This window comes from Canis lupus, chromosome 1, assembly GCF_048164855.1.
Source record: "Canis lupus baileyi chromosome 1, mCanLup2.hap1, whole genome shotgun sequence".
NCBI lineage: Eukaryota > Metazoa > Chordata > Mammalia > Carnivora > Canidae > Canis > Canis lupus.
The window spans coordinates 56,305,269-56,327,362 of NC_132838.1; the positions used below are offsets into that span (position 1 = coordinate 56,305,269).

Consider the following 22,094-nt stretch of genomic DNA (forward strand, 5'->3'; position numbering starts at 1 on the left):
TCATGAGAAAGACCTGAATCTTAGTTGTCATAAGCCGCTGAGATGGCGTGTTCATTTTCGAGGCGTAACCCGGTGGCTGAAGGGTAGCGTGCTTTATGTGTGCGTCCTAGTGCGTCAGGAGCCAAGGAGCCGGTTTGTGACCTGGGAACCTGGAGGTGTTAACCAGCGCCTTGTTGGCTGAGTTAGGAATGTTCCAGATGAAACCGGAGGATGAGGTTTGCCGCTCAGCAGACCTCCTGGTAGCAGAGCAGGCAAGTGTAGGGTGAGTGAGCTTGGAGGCAGGAGGCCGGCGGGTTATCTGGCCGGTGGTCCTGGGAGACAGAGGCCTGAGCTCAGGCTACACTGGTCACGGGGCAGGAGAGGTGGCTGAGGAAGTGCCCCGGGGCCTGGAGACCGATGAGGCAGTGTCTGAGAGGAAAAGAAGTCCAGGCCCGTCCCAGGTCTGTTCTTGGCCACCTGGACACATGGTAGGACCCTGAGCCAGAAGTAAAAAGAAGTGTACATGTGGTCGATGAGGTTTGGGGGGGAAATAGGAAGCTGTCGTTGAGAGAGTTTGCTTTTGAAGGTGCTTGTGGATTTCCAGGTAGAAGGTTCCTAGGCTCACAGCTAGAGAGGAGGGGACAGCAAGGAGGACGATTGTGGAGGAAGGGAGGGACGGAGGGGGGAGCCAAGGCAGAGATGAGACTGGGAGAGACTTGTGTGGAAGAGACCAGAGCCCCGAGAGCCCCAGGACGCAGGCCTGAGAACACCCCGTTGGAGCCGGGGGGAGGGGGAGGGGGAGCACTCACGGGTGGCCCAGAGGGCTGACGCGGGGAGGCTGTGTGCGCGTCCTGACCAGAGGGCAGGTTGACGGCGGGGCCTTCTCCGGCCCGAGCACTGCTTGCAGCCCTGCTGCCCTCGTCAGCTGCTCTCCCGGGTAACCCGGATGTTCTGAGCGCCAGGATCACTTGCCCACTGTAGGACCACGAAAAGGCTTTTTCCTTTGCTTCCTGAAGGTGTCAGCCTGTTTCCTTCCTGCCCTTCCCCCTCGGGTGATTCCGTTTGCTCCCCTCTCTCGGCAGTGTAAGTGTGTTACTATCAGAGTCTGGGCTCTACGTACATTTTCAAGTAAAGAGAGGCCTGTAAGTATGGGACTGTTCTGAGACCACGGGGACAAACTGACACTGACCGTGGCTGACGTGATACGCTTCTAAAGAAGCATTTGTTGACTTCGCACTATTCATGCCCGTTTAGATACTAAAAAATGTCGCTGGTATTCCTGGGTCACGGGGTCCTCTGTGAGAGGCATTAACGGAGGCCTGGTCCCCGCTAGCTGCTTCGTCCCGTGGGGTCGTCTTCTTCGTCTCCTTGACCAGGACTGGACTGCGGATGCTGTGGCTCTGGTCATGGAATCTGGAGGATGTATTTTCTAGACCGGGCAGTCGAGGTGACGGCCTACCTGTGCTGAAATCTGGTATTGCTTTTGAGTTTAGACTGATGGGCAGTTGGTGACTGTTCCTCGGGAAGTGCCGACCGGGGCTGGTTTTCCTCCTCCACCTGGATCATTTGCAGTGCTCTCCAGTGATGTCACAGGCGTGGACATTTAGTCATTCCCCATTAGCCATAAATAAATGCCTAAAGAACAAAGCAAAAACTGTGTGATTTCGGTGGCCAGTCTTAGAAGAGAGGAGCTTTGGAAATGGAATAGATAATGAGGAACAGTAGAGGAGCAGAAAGAAAATGAACTATATTTTGGGGGAATCCAGTAGCAGTTGGTGTGCTTGGGTGGCTGGGTTAGAGGTAAGATTTGCCTTCACCTCCAGCATTCTGTCTCAGGGAAGTCTGCAGGAGCATACCAGTCTTCCTCAGCACAGACTTTTTTTTTTTTTTTTTTTTTTTTAAAGATTTTATTTATTCATCCATGAGAGACACACAAAAAGAGAGGCAGACATAGGCAGGGGGAGAAGCAGGCTCCCTGCAAGGGAGCCCGATGTGGGACTCTGTCCTGGAACTCCAGGACCACGCCCTGAGCCGAAGGCAGCCACTCAACCCCTGAGCCACCCAGGCGTCTCTCAGCACAGCTTTTGATTGATGTTTTTGCTTCTAGGCCGTTCTGTGCTCAAATGTTCAAATAATTTTCCCAAACGCCCACACCTCCAGGACTAGAGATTATGGAAATGTTGTCTGAGCAACTTCTGGTCTCTCGTCCCTAGTACTTGTGAAGATAGAGTGGCTGCGGGGCGCTCTGCGTACAGCTGAGGGCCTGATGAACATGCTCCAGGGATTAGGTGGTAAGTGTAAGAGCTCAAGGTCGAAGGCATTGACACCAGGGCACACTGTCCCACACCTGGCTCTTGCACTAAACTTCAGCTCTTTCAAAAACACTAGGCTTGGATATATACTCTGCTGTCAATTTGAATTGTTTAACAGGAAAGTTAAATTTTACAACTTTTTCATTGCTTTTTACCCTAAGAGTTTGAACTCTTGACTTTTTTTTTTTTTTGTATTTTATTATTTTATTCATGAGAGAGACAGAGAGAGGCAGAGGCACAGCCAGAGGGAGAAGCAGGCTCCCTGCAGGGGATCCAGGATCACCCTGGATCATGCCCTGGGCCAAAGGCAAGCGCTAAACCGCTGAGCCACCCAGGTGTCCCATGAACTCCTGACTTTACCAAAATCTCTCCTGAGTCACCCGTGACCTTCACGCTGCCCAGTGCGGACTTTATTTTGTAACTCCTGATGCTGACCCATCCTCCACGGGCCTCTCTCCAACACTGGCCGGCTTTCCTTTGCTGAGTGAAGGAGACTCCAGGGTCTGACCACGTACCTCCTCTCTTCTGCCACTTGCTCGCTTGCTGAAATTTCCCTCCTTGTGACTTTAAGCACTGAATGGCCCATGTGTGTATCATTGCCCTGGGGTTACCGTGTCCAGGACTGAACTCTGACTTGCGACGGCCCCAGTCACAGCTGCCCTTACCGTCCTCCCCATCTTCGTAAGCATCCCGCAAGTCACTTGTCTGTTGCTTATGCTCCCCACCTTGCCGTTGTTGTTGAGTCCTTTCTCTCACTCAGACCTCGCATTGAATCTCAGCATGTTCTGGTAGCTCTGCCTTCAGAGAAGCTTCATGATCCAACTCCCTTCTCGCTCCTGGCCCAGACCAGCCTGTCCTTTTACATCACTCAGAACGTACCTTGACCTCCCAAGCCCAGTGTGATGCCAGCCAGCTGCTGTCCTGGGGGCATTTGTACTTGTTCCCTCTGCTTGGAATGCTCTTTGCCGAGGGTTAGGGCTTTGCTCAAGTATTCCCTCCCACCTACGTCCCCCCTCTGCCCTGTGTATTTCTTGTGTGCCACCATCTCTCATTACTGTGTATCTCCTCTTGTTGGGTTATAATGTCCTGAGAATAGGGGCTGTTTTATTTTGTTCATTACTCTTTCCCCCTGCCTAGAACTAAGAGGAGGAAGAAGGGAGGAGAGGGGTACGGGGAGGGGGAGGAGGAGGAGGACCACAACCACGACGTTACTGGAAATAATGTTCTATCCCTAGGCTTAATTTCTTTAAGTCTTCCTTGGCTACTAAATTAAAAGTTTTCATTTCTTTTTAAAACATTTACTCTTAAGTTATTATTCCCATATTAGTGTTTACATTTATTTATTAAAGGTGTAGTTTTTACATTTTTAATGCAATTCACAGCATTACTGTGAAGTGAGGTTTATCTTTGAACTCATGTGTGCCCCAGCTTTGGAAATTCTGAACTCTGGTGTTGGTTTTTGTTTTTTCCTCCCTTGTGGACAGTTTGTTCCCTTTCTCTTCTTCGTTCTGTGAGAGTTCTTACTGGAAGAATGCAGAGAACCTTTGTCCTGAAGGCTCTCACCAGCTCCAGGGAGACCTGGGTAGAAGGCAGCCTGCCTGCTGGGCGGTTCTTTGATTGTGGGAACTGAGTTTCTTCCTGGGCAGTAGGTTGTCTGACTGCCTCCTGGACTCGAAGTCGTATTACACACCTACTAGTGATGTAGGTGCTGCAACCAATCTCTTACTTCATTTAATTCCCAGAGCAACAAGACTTGTTTATTATTTTTCTTTCAGTTGAATCAAGACCCAGCAGGTTTTTTTTTTCTTTCATATTTTTATTTATTTATTCATGAGAGAGGGAGAGAGAGAGAGAGAGAGAGAGAGAGAAAGAGAGATTGGCAGAGACAGAGGCAGAGGGAGAAGCAGGCTCCATGCAGGGAGCCCGACGTGGGACTCGACCCAGGGACTCCAGGATCACGCCTGGGCCGAAGGCAGGCGCTAAACCACTGAGCCACCCAGGGATCCTCAAGACCCAGAAGTTTTAAGGAATAGTTACAGACATAACCAGAAGGCTTCTCTGCCTTTCCTTCTCGCTTTCTGCCTTTCCAGAGATGTGTACTTACTGGAAGTTGTGGGTGATAATTCACTTATTGTAACTGTTCTCTAGTATTCCATTGTCCAGATGAGTCTCAGTTAATCTGTCTCGCCCCCTACTGAGAAATGATCAGGTTGTTTATATTTTTCTACTGTTAGAGATGTGGATTTAATGAACATCCTTGTCCATGCTTCCTTCTGTACTAATGAGAATTTTTAGCATGGACACCTAGGAATTTCTTGGTCATAGGCCATGCAGAGATTCTGATTGACCAGGCCAAGCAAATTGATCTTTGAGATGATTATGTCCATTTGCATTCCAAATTTCAGAATTTCCCACTTTCTCAGTATTTTCAGGTTTTTTTTATAACCTGGAATATATGAAATATTGTTTATATATGACCCTAATTTCAGTGAGTGGACAGGCTCTCTTATGTTAAGGGTCATTCTCATTTTCTCTTTGAATTGCCTGTTTATAGATTTTGCATGTAATTTTTCCTATGAGCTATTTGTCTTTTTCAGATTGACTCACAGAAATTTTTTGTAGAATCTGAATCCTAATTTGCCACGTATTTTGTATTTTGTTATGTTTATATTAATGGTTTCTCATGTTTCACAGTGTCTTCTGTAACAGATTTTAAAACTCCTGAAATGTAGTTGGGTTTATCTTTTTGTTTTGTTTTGCTTTTAAGTTTTATACTTTTTGTTAGGTGCATGTATTCCATGTTTTATTCTGAAAGTTTTACAGTTTGGCTTTTTACGTTTAGGGGTGTGGGCCAACTGGAATCTGTCTGTGGTGTAGTAACACGCTGTCCTCCTGGTAGCACCTGGCTCAGTGCTGGCCGCTCGGGAGCCCATCCTGGATCCCTGTTTTTCTGTCCTGCCTTCTTAGAGTTTTCTTTCTTTTTTAGAAACTCAACAGTATACTTAAGAGAAAGTTTATTTCGTATTATCTACCATATGATGGCAATGATGGTTCCTGAACCCTTAGTTCTTCCATCTTGCTAGAACTAGGAGTTCCACAGTCTTATTTTAATACCTCAGAGTAAATGAGAGGCAGAGTTGCTTCATGGTTAAAAGTATGGCCTCCTGTTTCAGAATTGCCTCAATACAAAGTCTGGTATTAGCTGTGCCATCAGGTCAAGGTGTCTTTCTCACACCCAGTTCCTCCTTTGCAAGACAGGAGGAAAGTAATAGTACTAGCCTCATAGGGTTGCTGTTAGCCGTGAAGGGGAGGATGCAGAAAGAGCCCTAGCACCATGCTTGGCTCTTTTGTTACTAATGAGATTTCTTAGGATGGTGGTTAGGTGGTCTTACATTTTGTATTACATTATCATCATCATTATTTGTGTTTTTTTCTTTCCCTTTCTTGTTTTGTTTGCTGTAGCAGGACATCTTCCTTGTTCATCTCAGGGCAGAAATTTAGATCTGTCTGCTGGTCTCCATATCAGTTGATGTTATTTGTGGGGGAGAGGGGGGTTTCCAACAACATGCTTAGATTTGATAGTGTACGTTTTAGGTTGACTCCGCATTCCATATTTTAAATTGAAAAAAAATAGTTCTATTTGTTGCTGTTTCTTACAGTGTGATGGTGTGTGCAATCATATCTAGATATCGTAATGTCATCTGCAGAAGCCTTCTTAAGTGAGGTTTCGTGAACAGTGTAATTTTATATATAAACACAGTGATTTTTAGGTTTTCATTTCATAGAACCTAACAGCTACCATAGTTCTATATCTTTTGTTTTTGAGTTCATGTCTCTGACCTTCCGTTAATTGCCTAAAGAATTTATCCCAGAATGTAGTTTTTTTTTAGTGTTTCTGTATGTATGTTAGCTTGAGATGTTTGTTGTACAGTGTAGATGATTGGAATAGTAGGTGAAAGTATCATAGTGAGAATATTTAGTAACATGAAGTGAGAATCTATTCACTGATTGCTTCTCTTGCTGATAGTTCTCTTGAGCAGTTCTGTTAAGACGTCTCAGTGGAATCTGTGAGCTCATGTCAGTGTCACTTTGCCCCCGCATAGAGGTTTATGTTCCTTTTCTAAATTAGTGCTGTTAAAAATCCCCCTTAACAACAGGACTTCTTTTTGAAGTCCCTGTACTGATTTATATATCTTACCTTTTTGTTTTTTTTCTTGCCTGGTACTAAGTGACATTCCAGTCTGCTGGGATCATTTGATCATGCCCAGTGAAACAGGAAGTCAGTCGGGAGGTACTGCTTGGCACCAAAGACGCAGTTCAAGATCGTTCGCGATACGGAGGGAGAGAATGTCAAATATGTACACCAAAACAATACTCGCACCCAACAAAGTGTTTAGTTTGTAAAAGCCCAACTCTTAAGACCATAATAGTCTGTCACTACTGTTGCATCCTCTACCCCCAAAATTATTTTGTTTTTAATTTGTTCTTTTCACTTCTGTTGGAGGCCCCTCTCAAGTATCTTGTGTAAGCAAACAGTAGTACTCATGCAATACTACCATAGACAGTTGAGGATATTTTTAATTTAGGTAATTTGCATGAAGTTTTGTTTTTTAATCAAAAGAGGTTGAATGTGAATTCAATTTTTAGTCCACTATGCTATCATACTATATTACTATAGTAAACAGGTACAGATAGAAGCATTCTGATTATAGGAAGCTTCTTTGAATCAGAGTATTTACTTTGATGTGAAATTACTGTAAATAGAGTAAATGATAGTCTGCTAATTTGTGTATACAGTTTGTATGGTGCATTATCCTTGTTCATACTTAGAAAGTCTTTATTTATTTAGGTTTTTGTTTTGTTTTGTTTTGCTTTTTTGAGAGAGAGAACATACAGGCGGGGGCAGGACACAGGGGGAGAGAGAGACCTCCCATGCTGAACGGGGAGCCCCACATGGAGCTCCATCCCACAACCCTGAGACCATGACCTGAGTCGAAGAAACCCAAGAGTCAGATGCCTAGCCAACTGAGCCACCCAGGCGCCCCAAAATGCCTTTTTAATATTTCACATATTTAAAAAAAGAATCTCAGTACAGCTTGAAGAAGCAGGTTATAAAAACATGATTTCTTATTTTATATTCTTGGATTTCTTTTTGATATTATATGATATTGAGGCTGAGTTCAGGAACATGGTTATTTTCTTACAGACGACCATTCAGAATTTTGTATATGTTGATTTGATTACAGTCTTATCATTGGATATGATTTGAACTTTTGCATATTGAATTTCAAAAACCATTGTAAGTGTTGTAAAGTGTCATTTTTTCTATAACGATTACTATTTTGCATTTTTCAGATACTTTTAATATGCGCTCATTTGTTTTTGCTTTTGTATTTTGTTTTGCTAGAGGTGGGATTTCAAACTAGTTCTCATGTAAGTATGAGGGCTTGAGAATGTGCACACAGGAAGTGACTTTTATCATCAAGTGCCTTATTCATAACAGGTGCTTTTACATACCATAAATGATGTAGTAACCACAAAACTCTGTGAAATAGAGTAACCTCTCTGTTTTGTACACAGGGAACAAGAGACCTCAAACATCTTGCCCGGAGCCACATGAGCAATCAGTGAAAATACTGGGGTTTGAACTAATGTCTGGCTATTTCTAAGGCCCTGCCTCTCTCCCTATCTCTCCTCCACACACCTGCTGCTTGCTCAGTGCAAGCCATAGATGCTTGGCCTCTGATGTTCATTATCTATCTACAGAATCTGATTCCTTGAATTTGTCCTAAAGAATCTATATTTTCATGAAACTAGGTTTATGTTATATATAATAGTTTGTAATTGGAATTTATTTTCATATTAAATTATTTATTTATTTATTTATTTATTTATTTATTTATTTATTTATTATTTTATTCATTCATTCATGAGAGACAGAGAGAGAGGCGGAGATACAGGCAGAGGGAGAAGCAGGCTCCATGCAGGGAGCCTGATGTGGGACTCGATCCCGGGTCTCCAGGATCACACCCTGAGCCAAAGGCAGACGCTCAACCACTGAGCCACCCAGGCGTCCCCATATTAAACATTTTAATAAGAAAATTTAATAGATGAAATTCATTTATAGCCATCCCTTGCACTTAAAAATTTTCAGAATTTCATTGTTCTTAGTTTTTTGTTGTTTTAGCTATTTTAAAGCAAGTCCTTAAAGCTGACATATTTCTTTTCCTCTACCTCAGTGTATATCTCAAAAAATCTAACCATAATGCAGTACTCCTGCCAACAGTTAACCGTATTTCCTTACTATTTCCTAATATCTAGCCCAAATTCAGATTTCCCTGTCTTTCTGAAAAACTATTTTTACAGTTAATTTATCTGAATCGAGGATCCAGACAAGGTCCACACGCTATGTTTAGTTATCTTATGTCTCTTTAATCTAGAGCATTCTCACCCCTCTCCAACTTGCCTTTTATTTCTTGTCATAGACATGCTGGAAAAAACTGGCTACATTTTTCTGTAGAATATCCCCATTCTGGACTTGCCTTTTTTTGTTTCCAGGGATGGTGGTGGTATTTGACTTGTTTCCATAGCTTTAAGGCCCCTGTGGCTACAGATCCAACTATTTGAGAAGAATGCTTGGGTTGGGAGTGATGTCTGGCCTGTGGCAGCACATGGATGCACAGCAGGAGGGACTCGGCAGCCAAGAACTTGGTGTAGGTTTTATCCTCGTGGATCTCTGCCCAGTCAAGTAGGGGTTACAAAGTAGTGGCTTTCTAATTCTATCATTTCTGTCCCATTGAGTGACTGGCATTTTTCTTTAAAAAAAATACAAACGCATTTTCTGCATCTAAGTTAAGGAAAGCAGAGTTGCTGAGGTCTTTTATTTTCACTGCTTATTGTCAGGCCAAGGAGTTGGTGCCCTAGTTACTTGCAGTGCTGACAGTGATTATGATTTTGTTTTTGGCTTGCTTGGTTTTCTTTACTGTCATGGATGTGAGGATTTTTTTCCCCACTTTTTAAAAAATAAGCTTTTTATTTAAATTCCATTGTAGTTAACATACGGTGTTACATTAGTTCCAGGTATGCAGTGTAGTGATTGAGCAATTCTATACATACTCAGTGCCCATCAGGGTAACCGTACTCTTTTTTTTTTTTTTTTTTTTGAAGATTTTATGTTTTTCTTTTTAAAAGTAATCTCTACATCCAGTATGGGGCTTGAACTCACAACCTGGAGACCAAGAGGCATGTACTCTCGGGACTGAGCCAGCAGGCACCCCTTGAAAAATGTCCTTTTTAATCCCTATCCCCAATTTCCCCTATCTCCCCTCCTCCTCTCTGGTCACCATCAGTTCTCCAAAGAGTTAAAGGTCTTGATTTGTTTTTCTCTCTTTTCCTTTGCTTGTTATCTTAAATTCCACATACCAGTGACATCATATAGTATCTATCTTTTCTCTGACTTACCTTGCTTAGCATTATACTCTGTAGCTCCATCCATGTCGTTGCAAATGGCAAGAATTCATTCTTTATTATGGCCGAATAATACTCTGTTGTGCTTGCATGTACCACTTCTTTCTCATCCACCCATCAGAATGGATACCTGGGCTGCTTCCGTGGTTTGGCTGCTGTACTCATCATGCTCGTGAGGACTTGTCTGTGTTTCTGTCACTGCAGTCATTATTGTTGCTGGCGTTTAGATTTCCTCACATTTGGCCAGGTGCACCTGTTGGTTGACTGGGAAGTTCTTTTGAATGAGCTAGTTAATTTTTGAGAACTCCCTTTTTTTGGCATATCAAGATGTACCAAACTCCTTTTGTCCATTTTCTGACTTACACTTGGATTCAGCCATTTCTCCAAGGAGCTTTGACTCCTTTTAGTGGTGAGTCATATTTAGAGCTCATCATCTAGGTGCTACAGATGCTTACTTTTTACAGCTTGTCTTTTGCTTCAAGGCCTTTGCAATGGAAAGAGCTAGGAAATATTTGTGTGTGTGTGTGTGTGTGTGTGTGTGAGAAAAAGTCCATGAATTTCTTCTGATGCTTCCAATTCAGATTTGACCTTATAGGGTTTTTATTTAATTACTTTGATTTTTAAAAATGTTAATCTCCTTTCTCTTAAATTGAAGATCTTTTTTTATAATTAAATTAACACAATTACTTGTGTGCTTTATCTTGTCATATAGTTCCTGTATTTTACATTATAATGCCAGTATTACTAACAGTAGGACTTCTGAATGAAGATGAATATTTCAATGTGAGATACTTGTCCTTAGAGTCTGGGGATGTAAAGTCAAAAATCACTTGAAAAAAAAATAATTTCTTCTGTATGGTAATATAACCAACCTGATATATTGTTAGACATTAATTTCAATTTATTTGAAGTTTTTAGGTATTATTTTGTGTGAAAATTTAATTTTTATTATTTAAAATAATCCCAGGGTTTCAAAGTTGAAACTGTTTAATCACTTGCATTTGGAAAGGCTTTGCTTCCATGTTATTACATTTTGGTATATCCACTCAAGGAAAGATTCCTTTTGCAGATGTGATCAAGTACATTTGTGTGTGTATGTGTGTGTGTGTGTGTGTGTGTGTGTTTCCTACCCTTTCATGTAAAAGATGCCTGTTGTGCATAGTGTCACACTCCTCACTTTTTTCCAGCTAACTGTATCTTGTGCATCATGCTGCATCACAGGGTAAAAACTTTTCCTCATTCCTGCCAGTAGCAGCATTTTATTCTGTTATCTGAAAGTACCAGAGTTTATTCTGCTCATGCCCTTTGCTGGATCATTTCTACACTTGTGCTGTTTTTGACTGTGCTATAGTGAGTCATTTTGCATAAAGCATTTCACATTCGCATCTCTGGGTAGATCCACAAAAGTCAGATTGCTCTGTCAAAATGTACATGTGTATCTAATTTTGCCAAATATTGCCAAATTCTCCTTGGGTATGTACTTTTCTTTGGTACTATTCAAACTGGGTATGTACTTTTTTTTTTGGCACTATTCAAACTAGAGTGTTGTCAGAATTTCAGATTTTTACCACTGTGATTGTTGAGAAATGGCATTTTACTGTTATCTTTATTTGAAGTCATTTTATCATTGATGAGATTGTTCATCCTTTTTTTAGACTTGAGTCCTATTTACCTCTTTTCTGAGCTGTCTGTTGAGCTTCTTGAGGTTCTTTGGCCCCCTTTTCAGTGAGTTATTGGTGTTTTTCTTCTCAAATTTTAGGAACTCTATTATTATTTACTTATTTATGGGGGGGGGGGTGGCACAGGGAACGGTTTATTCTCACAGCCAAGCAAAGGATGAGGCCCACAGTTTGGTGGCAGCAGAGGTGGCCACTGGCCATGGAGCAGCCATGGGGTATCATTAGTGGTGGCAGCTGGTTCTTGAGCAGAGCTGGCAGCCTTAGGCCCACTGGCTCCCGTTCCTCCGTGGCTGGTGCTTCACCAGGGCTGGGGTAGGGGTGGGCTGGGAGGGAAGGGGCATCGGATCGGTCCAGCGGGAAATCTCATCCAGGAGCCATTCAGCACCAGGCAGGAGGTTCTCGCCGGTGTGGGCACCACAGCCCTGGATATGCCGGGGCGTCTGGACTTAGCTGCGAAGCCTCAGGGACAGCGTCAGAGGTCAGTGGTCCGGGCAGCCCCTGCTGGGTGGCGACTGGAGGGGGGCTTGCTCTGGCCTTGCTGGCCTCTGCAGCAGCCAATGTGCAGAGGGTGGTCGGCTTGGCCCACCTCCCAGTGAGGCCCTCTGTGCTCTGGTAGCAGCTCCGCGGGCAAGGTGCTCACACCCTGGCTGCTCAGCTTGATCCTTGGTCCTCTGGGCCCTTTCCTTTCAAGCCCTGCATCAGGGATGTCTTCCCCATTGAACTTCTTGAGGGGTTGTTTGTTTGCCAGCACGTTCCAGGCTGAGCATGAGTGCTCGCAGCTCCCACTCTTTCTGATTCATTTTCAGAATATGGTCAGAAGCCCCATGGTCCCAGTAACCACCTAGGAACTCTTTTTCTGTATTAGAGAGATTGTATTTCTTTTTCTGTTTTTTTCCCTAGTGTGTCACTTGTCTTTACACTTGTGCTTTTCTTTTCTCCAAATGGAAATTTATATAGTCGGATTTGTTCATGTTGTTTATGTGCTCTGCGATCTACATTTATATTTTAGGATATAATTTTTAAAATACAGATTTCCATAAAGATGTTTATTACACAATAAAAACTTCAGAAGCAGCATGTGACCTGAATGTGTGGACACGGTGGAAAGGTGAACTTTGAAACTATTCATAGAAATGTTCTCCATAGCTGTGGCCAGACTGCAGGGGAAACTGGCGTGGGGTTAGGGAAGCTGTGTAATCCTGTTCAAAGGAACCATCATGGCTCAGTGGATAAAACGAGGGCATTTCGTGTGTGCTCACGTCTGAGAGAGAGTAGGGTTACCAGGTTTGTAGATCAAGGAAGTGCATCAACCATAATGTATCTGAACTTCATCGAGGAATTCAGCAACTTCTTTCATCATATTCTTGTGTTTGTGACCTGGGTCTCAGTACAGTTAGATGAATGAGGAACTAGTTGTACTCAAAGGCTGTTTAACAGATTAGCATCAAGCTGGAGAAATGTTATTAGTTGGTAACTAACATGCAAATGACTCAAGAACTTAAACTTTACTGGAATCTCATGAGAATCAGCAATATTAGGTGGTAACCGAAAAGCTAATGTAACCTTAACTTGAATTAATTACAGGTGTCGTGTTAGAACCTGTTAGCAATATACTTAGAGTTGATCAGAACTACACATTCGGAGTTTTGTGATCAGTTCTGGAAACGGTGTCAGGCCGGGTGGATAGAACACAGATGTGTTTAAGAGGGAAGTGAGCAAAATAGTAAGTGATTTTGGAATTTTGTCACAGGAAAGAGAACAGTTGGAGGAACTAGAATTAGAATGCCATTCTGGAGAGGGACTAGACTTGCTCTAAATCCGCAGTTCTCCACAGGGACAGTTTTCTCTCCTGGAGGATCTATGCAAATGTCTAGAGACGTTTTTTGGTTTTCGCAGCTTTGGTGGGTGCTGCTGGCATCTAGGCTGTAGAGGCCAGGGGTGTTCTCGGGCATCCCACAGTAAAGTGATCCCTTCCCAATGTCACAGTGCTGAGGCCAGAATACCCTTTCTCGGACTAAATTGCTTAACTGTCACCTGTAGTGAGATAAAGAATTGCATTTTACCTTGTAGCCTGGGGCATACACAGGAAAAAACTGGAATTAAAATTTCATGAGCCGGTACTTGCCCCGTTTCCTTACCCAGAGTGCATTGTACCCAGTAGAAATCTATTCTACTGTATACTGTTTGATTAATAAATGGAAAAAAATGGTCATTCATAAGCCATGGTTAAATATAGGCCTAAATAATACCAAAGGGTAAAGCTATAGGAGGTGAATTTTGCTTTTGTATAAAACCATACTTTCATGCTATTGAGCTATACAAAGAAAGAATGTACTACATGGCCAGTGAGTTTGCCATCACTGGAGTTGTCATAGGGGCTTCTTAACTTGAGGTCCGTGAATGGACATGATGGAGTCTTTGAACATGGATGAGAAGATAATTACATCTTTATTTTTGGTAAATAAATATTTATTAAATCTCTAACTGTAATTATCATTTTCTTCACTTAGGAGTTTATATTCATATCTACTCAGAATTGTGTGAATCTACTTATTTAGTATGTTAATAAAGAAGCACTAATTTTTGCTAGGTAATGATTTTTTAAAAATATTTAAATAATTATGTTTTATTTATTTATTTTTAAAAGATTATATTTATTTATTCATGAGAGACACACAGAGGCAGAGACATATGAGGCAGAGGGCGAAGCAGGCTCCACGCAGGGAGCCCGATGTGGGACTCAATCCCAGGACTCCCAAGATCATGCCCTGCGCTGAAGGCAGGTGCTAAACCGCTGAGCCACTCAGGCATCCCTAATAATTGTGTATTAATGTAATTGTTTCTTTGTAAAATCTTTTGTATTTTATTTGATCCATTTAAAATTTTGATTCTGAGAACAGGTTGATGGGCTTTATTAGACTTCCGAAGGATCCGTGGCAAAATTGATTAGGACTTCTGCACTAGATAGGTGGCTTTTAGGGTTGTTTTTGTATATCTCTTAGGCAAATATATTTAAATATTATAATAGAAATATAGACATAATCTTTGATCATAAATGTGACAATGGCTCTTTTGTCATGTGGATTTAATGTATTCTTTAATTGATCATCTTTCAAATCCCCAATATATGTATGTGTGGTAGCTAGTCAAATAGAGACTTAAAAAAATTCTAAGACTACCATGGGGGCAAACTTTCACTTTTTGATCCCCCTCCCCAATGCTGATGTAGGAATTAGGTAGATTTCTGATTCCAGTAGAGTCTAGCAGCAGAACACGGTTTACCTTGCTGTGAAAGTAGACAGCTCACAAATGTTTAGCCACTGTGAGCAGATAGTTGTTTAGTAGACACTGTTGGCAGTTATAACTGAGGTACTTAAAATAATATGTTGGCTTATTGGTTTTCACAGTAGGTTGTGTTTTCTGGAGGAGAACTGTTTTATTTCTAATGTTCAGAGGTGTTTGTACCGGCTGGGATTTGTTAAGAGTTTGTAAAAGGGGATATGTGTTTATGTTCTCTTTGTGGGCTGTGTGTGTGTGTTTTAGTCCAGAAAATTTGCTTTTCACCTGAAAGATGACTTTTCCCCCATTTCAATAAACTTTGTCTTAACTAGTGAACTAGCATCAAGATGTTAGAAGTAAAAGTAGTTGGCTTGCACTGAACAGGTGTACACTGTGATGTGTTAGAAATCATACCTTTCAGACAAAAAAATATTTGATGGAATAATTTTTTTATAAAAACCAAATACAGGGATCCCTGGGTGGCGCAGCAGTTCGGCGCCTGCCTTTGGCCCAGGGCGCGATCCTGGAGACCCGGGATCGAATCCCACATCAGGCTCCTGGTGCATGGAGCCTGCTTCTCCCTCTGCCTGTGTCTCTGCCTCTCTGTCTCTCTATCTGTGTGTGACTATCATAAATAAATTAAAAAAAATTAAAAAAAAAACAAATACACATATGCAGGTATAAAGTCTTTTCCTGGATGACGATTGCTGGGTCAGGGAGTAGTTGCTCTCTTATAATCCGATGCCAGTTTACATTCCTACCCTCAGAGTAACAGTGCCCTGTGGGAGTCCTTTCTCACAGAGGAGAAAACAGGTTCTGGAATGTTGAGCTACCTCATGATAGAGATGGGATTACAAGTGAAGAGAGGAAACTCTCTCTCTCTCTCTTTTTTTTTTTTTTTTAGATTTTATTTGCTTGAGAAAATGTGATAAGCAGACCTGGCCTCCCAAGTGGGGATCCCACTGCAGGGCTCAATCCAGGACCCTGAGGATGACCTGAGCCTAAGGCAGATGCTTCACTGCTTCACCGACTGAGCCACCCAGGCACCCAAGAGAGGAAACTCTTAATCTGTACTCTATAGTTATCTGAAAGGTAGTTCAATATAAAACAAACCCATTTACTTAGATTTTAGAGAAACCTCTTAAGGTGCCATTTACAAGGTACTATAATATTGTTATTAGAAACAAAATAGGGGCTCCTGGCTGGCTCAGTGGGTAGAGCATGCAACCCTTGATCTCAGGGTTTTAAATTAGAGCCCCACATTGCGTGTAGAGATTACTTAAAATCTTTTAAAAAATAAAACAGACAAGTAAATTAAAAGGAGACTCTTAAATACAGAGAACAAACTGGTGGTTGCAGGGAAGGGGGTGGGTGGGTGAACAAGTGAAGGGGAGTAAGAGGACACTTGTGCTGAGTACTGAGAAATCTATGGAATTGTCGAATCCTTGAATTATACACCTGAAACTAAATAGCACTGTGTGTTGATGATACTTGATAATAAATATATAATTTCTTAAAAAAGAACCATGGGGTTTCTTAGGAGCTCCCCACCCATAGGAATGGGGAGCAGGTGGGAAGAGTAGGGAAAGGACCCCTTGGTAATAATGAGTGCCATGGGAAGATTAAGTGTGAGCCTGAGGAGGACATTGTACAGTTAAGTACCTAAGCTTGCCAGGGTATCATTTCTCCTGTGAAAGTTTTAGATAATGCATATTATTTTAAAGAGTATCCTTGAAGTACTAGTGTTTAAGAAACAGTCTTTATACAAGTAAGATTCCAAAAACCCATATTCAAGTATTTTTTTTCATTTTCTACCTAAACTATTAACAGTCAAATGACTGTTGTCCATTTGATTGATTTATGTACTAATAACGTGTGTGTGTCTTCAGAGGCATAGCTGTATTTTTTCTTAACGTTTTGCACCTACTTTTGGAGGCACGAGCATTAGAAATAAATTATGTGTGTGATAAAGTGGTGTGCTCTGTCCACAGCCCTTTTTGCCATGGGGAGTTGGACGATTACCTGTTACAGTTGGTGTTGCTTTGCTGCAGGCTAGGGAATGGCTTCACATAAATGCTGGACATGAGGAGAAGAAAAATGGATTAGTATGGTCGACCTATTTAGCTTTAGAACAAATGGTTCTGAGCAGCGTGAGCAAAAAGGAGATTTGAGGTTGCACTGGTGAGTTTTTACTGGTTTGGAGAGGGCTGATTATCAGTTTTATTAATAAGATACTGATAAAATATTTAAAAATGAATTTCCACCTTTAATCCTTTGTTCTTTGCATTGGCTCTTCAGTAATTTATAATACAGCCTTCTGTGGTTTGGGTTTTTTGTTGTTGTTTTGGGTCTGTTACATTCTTTCTGGTAAGTATTAACATAATTTTGTTTTGGAGTTGTCATTAAATCCACCCCAAGTAGTGTTCCATTTCTTTTGTTACAATCCTTGTGATGTTATTTCTCAGGGAGAAGTTTATGCAAAGGTGAATATATACCTTTAGGAAAGAAAGAAACTTGTTTTCTTGTCAGGAGGCATAACCCTTAAGAGAAGGAAACAGGTGCCTCTCACTCAGGTTATTGCCCTTGGCACATGGAGCAGGACTGTGCTGATTACAGAGGTTTCAGGCAGTTAGCCGCTGGCTTCCCTGCTCCTGGTCCTGAAAATAGGCTGCTAGCAAGTAGGTACTTCATTTTGATACTGGAGGACATTGCAACAGTGTTTTTTCATTTAAATACTATTATCTCTTGGATATTTGTATAAGGACTTTTTTACGGAAACATTGGTCTTTGTAAAATTATAATTGTATTGGCTGCAACGAACACTATCAGCATATTAGCCCTATTATTGGAACTTCACGGCCACTTATTACAGATTTAAAGTTTTGTTCCAGAGTTCTTATCAGTTGAGAACAGACAAACCACAGCTGAAAGAATTGGATATGGTTATTGGAAGTTTTGACTCAAATTTGTTTTTATTTTTATGTGGGAAGCATTATATCAGAGACTGTGGGAGGGCCTAGAACAATGAATAAGAGGCTCCCTCAGGAAAGGTGCCGTCTAGCGGGAGCTCTGATTGCTAGTTCTTTATATAGTTTACTCTTCAAAACAAGCTTATTTTCATTTTATAATTAAGGAAATTGGAGCTCACATGTGTGTGAGAGAGCTCTCTCAGGGATAAATGCCAGCTTACCTCTGCCGTGCTGCAAATGCCAGGTGTCTGCCCCGTGCACCGGGCGGGCTGGCAGGTCACAGGCTGAGATGGGAGTGAAGCAGGTGCTGCTCAGGGTCCGAGCCTGGCCTCCGATGCCAAAGTGAGCTTTAGTAATACTCGGATCCAAATGCCACCACTGTCTAGGCAGTGACTGCAGCAAGTCGTTGACAGCACTGCGTGCAAAATTCTTTATCTTCACTGTTTCTTCTGGGACGACTCTTGTACCTGTTGTAAAGAAAAGGAAGGAAGTCATCCCAGACTTTTCTAGATGAGGAAGTGACTTGAAGGGGCTGCAGAGCATGGTGATTTAACACTTGAGGTTTCAAGGGACAGCTAATGCTGGCTGCATCTGGGTCCTGCTCCTCGGCGGGCTGTGTGATTGTAGTTAAATCAGACTTAATACTAACTCTGTGGACCTTCTTTAACCCTTTGTGAGGTAGGAATGATAATAGTACTTATTTCGTGTTTAAGAAATTAAATGCTGAACTTTTAGTATCTGGCACATAGTAGCCTTTAATACATGTTGGCTGTTAATATTATTGTTTGTAGGGTCATCACGCACAGAATTTTTAGGTTCACAACTTGATCTTATCAATCTTCTCAGGTCTGATAAAATTCTGTAGATTGGGGCATCTGGGTGGCTCAGTGGTTGAGCCTCTCTGCCTTTGCCTCAGGTCGTGATCCTGGGGTTCTGGGATCAAGTCCTGCATTGGGCTCCCAGTAGGGAGCCTGCTTCTCCCTCTGCCTATGTCTCTGCCCCTCTCTCAGTGTCTCTCATGAATAAATAAATAAAATCTTTAAAAAAATATTCTGTGGACTTAGTCACGCAGGCCAAAACTTATATTTGGCAGAATAAACACAATGCTAGTTTATTAAGGTATTATTCTAGTAATAGGTACACTCAGGTATTCTGTGTGGTATTGAGGTAACCAAACTAAGTTAATATTTATTATCATTTATCTAGTACAAATGAATTCAAAGGTAATTTTAATAGTCTACTTTGTTGAGGCTTGGTGTAGAACCTCGAGATTTGTTTCTTTAAAAACATCAACAGAGATATTGTTAGTTCTCTGTAGACACAAGAGCTGTTGCTTGCTGGATCTCTACCCTTGGGTTTACTCTTTTTTTTTTCTTTTTACCTCGGCATTTTATGTGAGATCAGTAGCTGAACCACATTAATAATGGGGATTTTGTGTATTTAGTTTCTTCTTACAAACGGTAGTCATCTCTGTGTAAGGGAATTTCATGAGGGCAGTTGAGGGATCTTCCCCTTCCCATGCTTGCCTTAACCACATTCATTCACGATCACTTCCTTTGTGTTCTTGCCAAGTTGGGCATTCCCTCCCAGATCTTTGATTTCTGGTCATTTGGAGGTATTTGTGGACAGTCATCAGAGAAAGTGGTACGTTTGTGTCTTTGGAATCCATAGGCACATCTAACTGTTTTATTCTTGTCACAAATGATGTGAAACTACTCTTAGCAAAATGATCGAGTGGGAGGTTAATTTGCCTTTTTGGTTTAACTTCCATAAAGCATGAGCCATGGGAGGAGCCAGGGTAGTTTTGCCAATTAACATTTGGAACTGTAAGGTGTAATCTAAAGATGATTTCAGAGCGTGGTGATGATGAAAGTATCAGAGCCTGGGATGAAACTATGACTCCCATAATAAACACTTAAATATATGTAACTAAACATATAGAGTAGTTCCTGTTTCCTACCGTAGCCTGAGGAGGTGGTGGATAGAGAGAGCACCCCCTGAGGTGGGAGCATAGAAGGGCCTGGAGAGGGCACGGGCCCGCCAGAGCAGTGCTGGGGAAGCCCTGTAGGGGAAAGGAAAGTAAGTGGTTGGTGCCTAGTAGCTATTATTAATATTCACTAGTGCTTACATGCACATTTACAGCTGAGGAGCATCTTTCACGTGCGTTGTTACTTTATGGAGCTTTGGGGGTTGCCAGACTAATACTGTAGATAAACGTTTAAAAAGGATGTTGTTTAACTTTGCTGCTTGACCTAGGCTGAACAAGACAGCTTATATAGTTTTGAGAGAGCAGAGCAGGACTACTAATATGCTCCCATTCTGCTAACTCAAAGCTTTTTTCACTCACCCCCATAATCAATGGTCCTACTTCAACCCAAGATCTGTGGCTCGATGGTATTTTTTTAAAAAATATTTTATTTATTTATTCATGAGAGAGAGAGAGGGGGGGGGGAGGGGTAGAGACACAGGCAGAGGGAGAAGCAGGCTCCATGCAGGGAGCCCGATGCGGGACTCCATCCCAGGTCTCCAGGATCACACCCTGAGCTGCAGGCGGCGCTAAACCGCTACGCCACCGGGGCTGCCCTTGATGGTATTTTTTAATACACATGCTCACGTACTCTGTATTTTCCGTGGGGTAATGGGAAATGGGTAGGACAGACTGCCTAGTGGTCGTAGAAGTTTTTGAGCAAACACAGTAAAGCTTTGGGGCTAGAAATGTCTTGTCGTCTCATTTTCTATTTTAATTTTATATAGCTTATGCAGTTACCCAAATTCTAATATCCCATAACTATTATAATTATTAGGTTATAATTGTTAGCGAAGACTAAGCAAATAGATTGGGAAGAAGTAGAGAAAAGCTTACCTGTGATGGCCTTTGAGCCCATAGAAAAAGCCATCTCTGGAGTAAAGCTAAGGACTGACATTTTCTCACTTAACTTTTAACACAAATTTGGATGGATTCTAGGTGTATATTGAAGATGGGATAGATTTGATGTGCTAGCATGGAGGGTGAGAAGAGGGGAGAACCGATGAGCCATTGGCCTTTGGTAGTGTAGGGGCAGTGAGGGTGGCCAAATAGTTAGAAATGCTCCTGGGAATCTCGTTGAGAGCTGTGCTTTTTTGTGTTCTGGGAAGTAAGAGGGTACAAAGGAGCTCTCGACCTTTCCCCCTGACACCCCAAGGGAAGGTGTAACCCACCAAACAAGAACCAGGTTCTCTCTGATGCAGTGGTTCATCCTGTGGAATATGGACCGCTGAGTTATGGTTGTAGCAGAAGGCCTGGAAGCTCATGCAACTTTCACCCTACTGACTGCATTCTGATAATGAAACAGGGACACAAGGAAATAACAGGAAAGAGCGTCCCATAGTTGCATGGGCTTCAGTCTGTCTTTGCTTGTAAGACCATTGAGAAAAAAGTCTTAAGTTGTGTTCATTGATTTTGGGCAAGTAGTTCATATTAAAATCAGCCACCATTATATTCTGCAAAAGTTAGGAGTTTCCATTTATTCACATTCATGATAGATCTGGGCTAATGCTGGCCCTGTGGTTCTAGAGTAGTCTCTTCATTGAGGCTTTATGATCTCAGGGTTGGGTAGGACCTCAGGGACCTGTAGGTGTGGACTTTGGGGACCAGTGGGTCTGGGTTTTAACTCTGGATTTGCCACATAACTACCCAAGCGACGTACTTAAACTTTGTGATTTAATGGCCAAATCTTGAAAATAGGATTTAGTAATAAATCTACCTTACTGGGCCATTATGAGTACATAGTAAAATTTAGCATGTCAAGGTGTGCCTGGTACTTGCTGGAGACTCATTAAAATTAGCTGTTACTAACATCAGCTACTCTGCAGCCATTGTCTTGGATGTGAGATGAGTAAGGCAAAAGCTATAAATAATTTGTCCCCAGTCACATAATTAAATTTGAGGACTCAAAAGCCATGTCTCTCAGTTTCCATCTCAGATGTTTATGGTAATGAAACATTTTTTTAAAGTGATGGATAGCTCTTTTTCATTTATTATTGTTGTAATAAGTGAATCTTTTTAGAATGTTATTTTTCCAAAAATCTATCTTTTTGTTTTCTTTTAGGATTTGGAGTTCCATGGAGTGATGAGATTTTATTTTCAAGATAAAGCTGCTGGAAACTTTGCAACAAAATGTATTCGGGTCTCTAGTACTGCCACCACTCAAGATGTGATCGAGACGCTGGCAGAGAAATTCCGGCCTGACATGCGGATGCTGTCGTCCCCCAAGTACTCCCTCTACGAAGTGCATGTCAGTGGAGGTCCGTGCGTCCCTGCTTGTGTAGATAGCTCCCAAAACACCCATTTGTCCAGAGGGCAGTGCAGTGATAGCACTGCTCTCCCGAGGGTCCTTCTCTTTTTGGAGGGGCTGGGGGGCACATGGCAG

General features: G+C 42.0%; 1 protein-coding gene across 20 annotated transcripts in view; it reads left to right on the plus strand.

Moving 5' to 3' along the window:
* AFDN (afadin, adherens junction formation factor) overlaps nt 1-22,094 on the plus strand; it is a 137,586-nt gene that overhangs the window by 15,708 nt on the left and 99,784 nt on the right. For all 20 annotated transcript variants that reach the window (XM_072830825.1, XM_072830854.1, XM_072830832.1 and 17 more), the window contains exon 2: nt 21,774-21,969. In XM_072830825.1, coding sequence (XP_072686926.1) covers nt 21,774-21,969 — 196 coding nt within the window. The remainder of the gene's footprint in view (nt 1-21,773; nt 21,970-22,094) is intronic.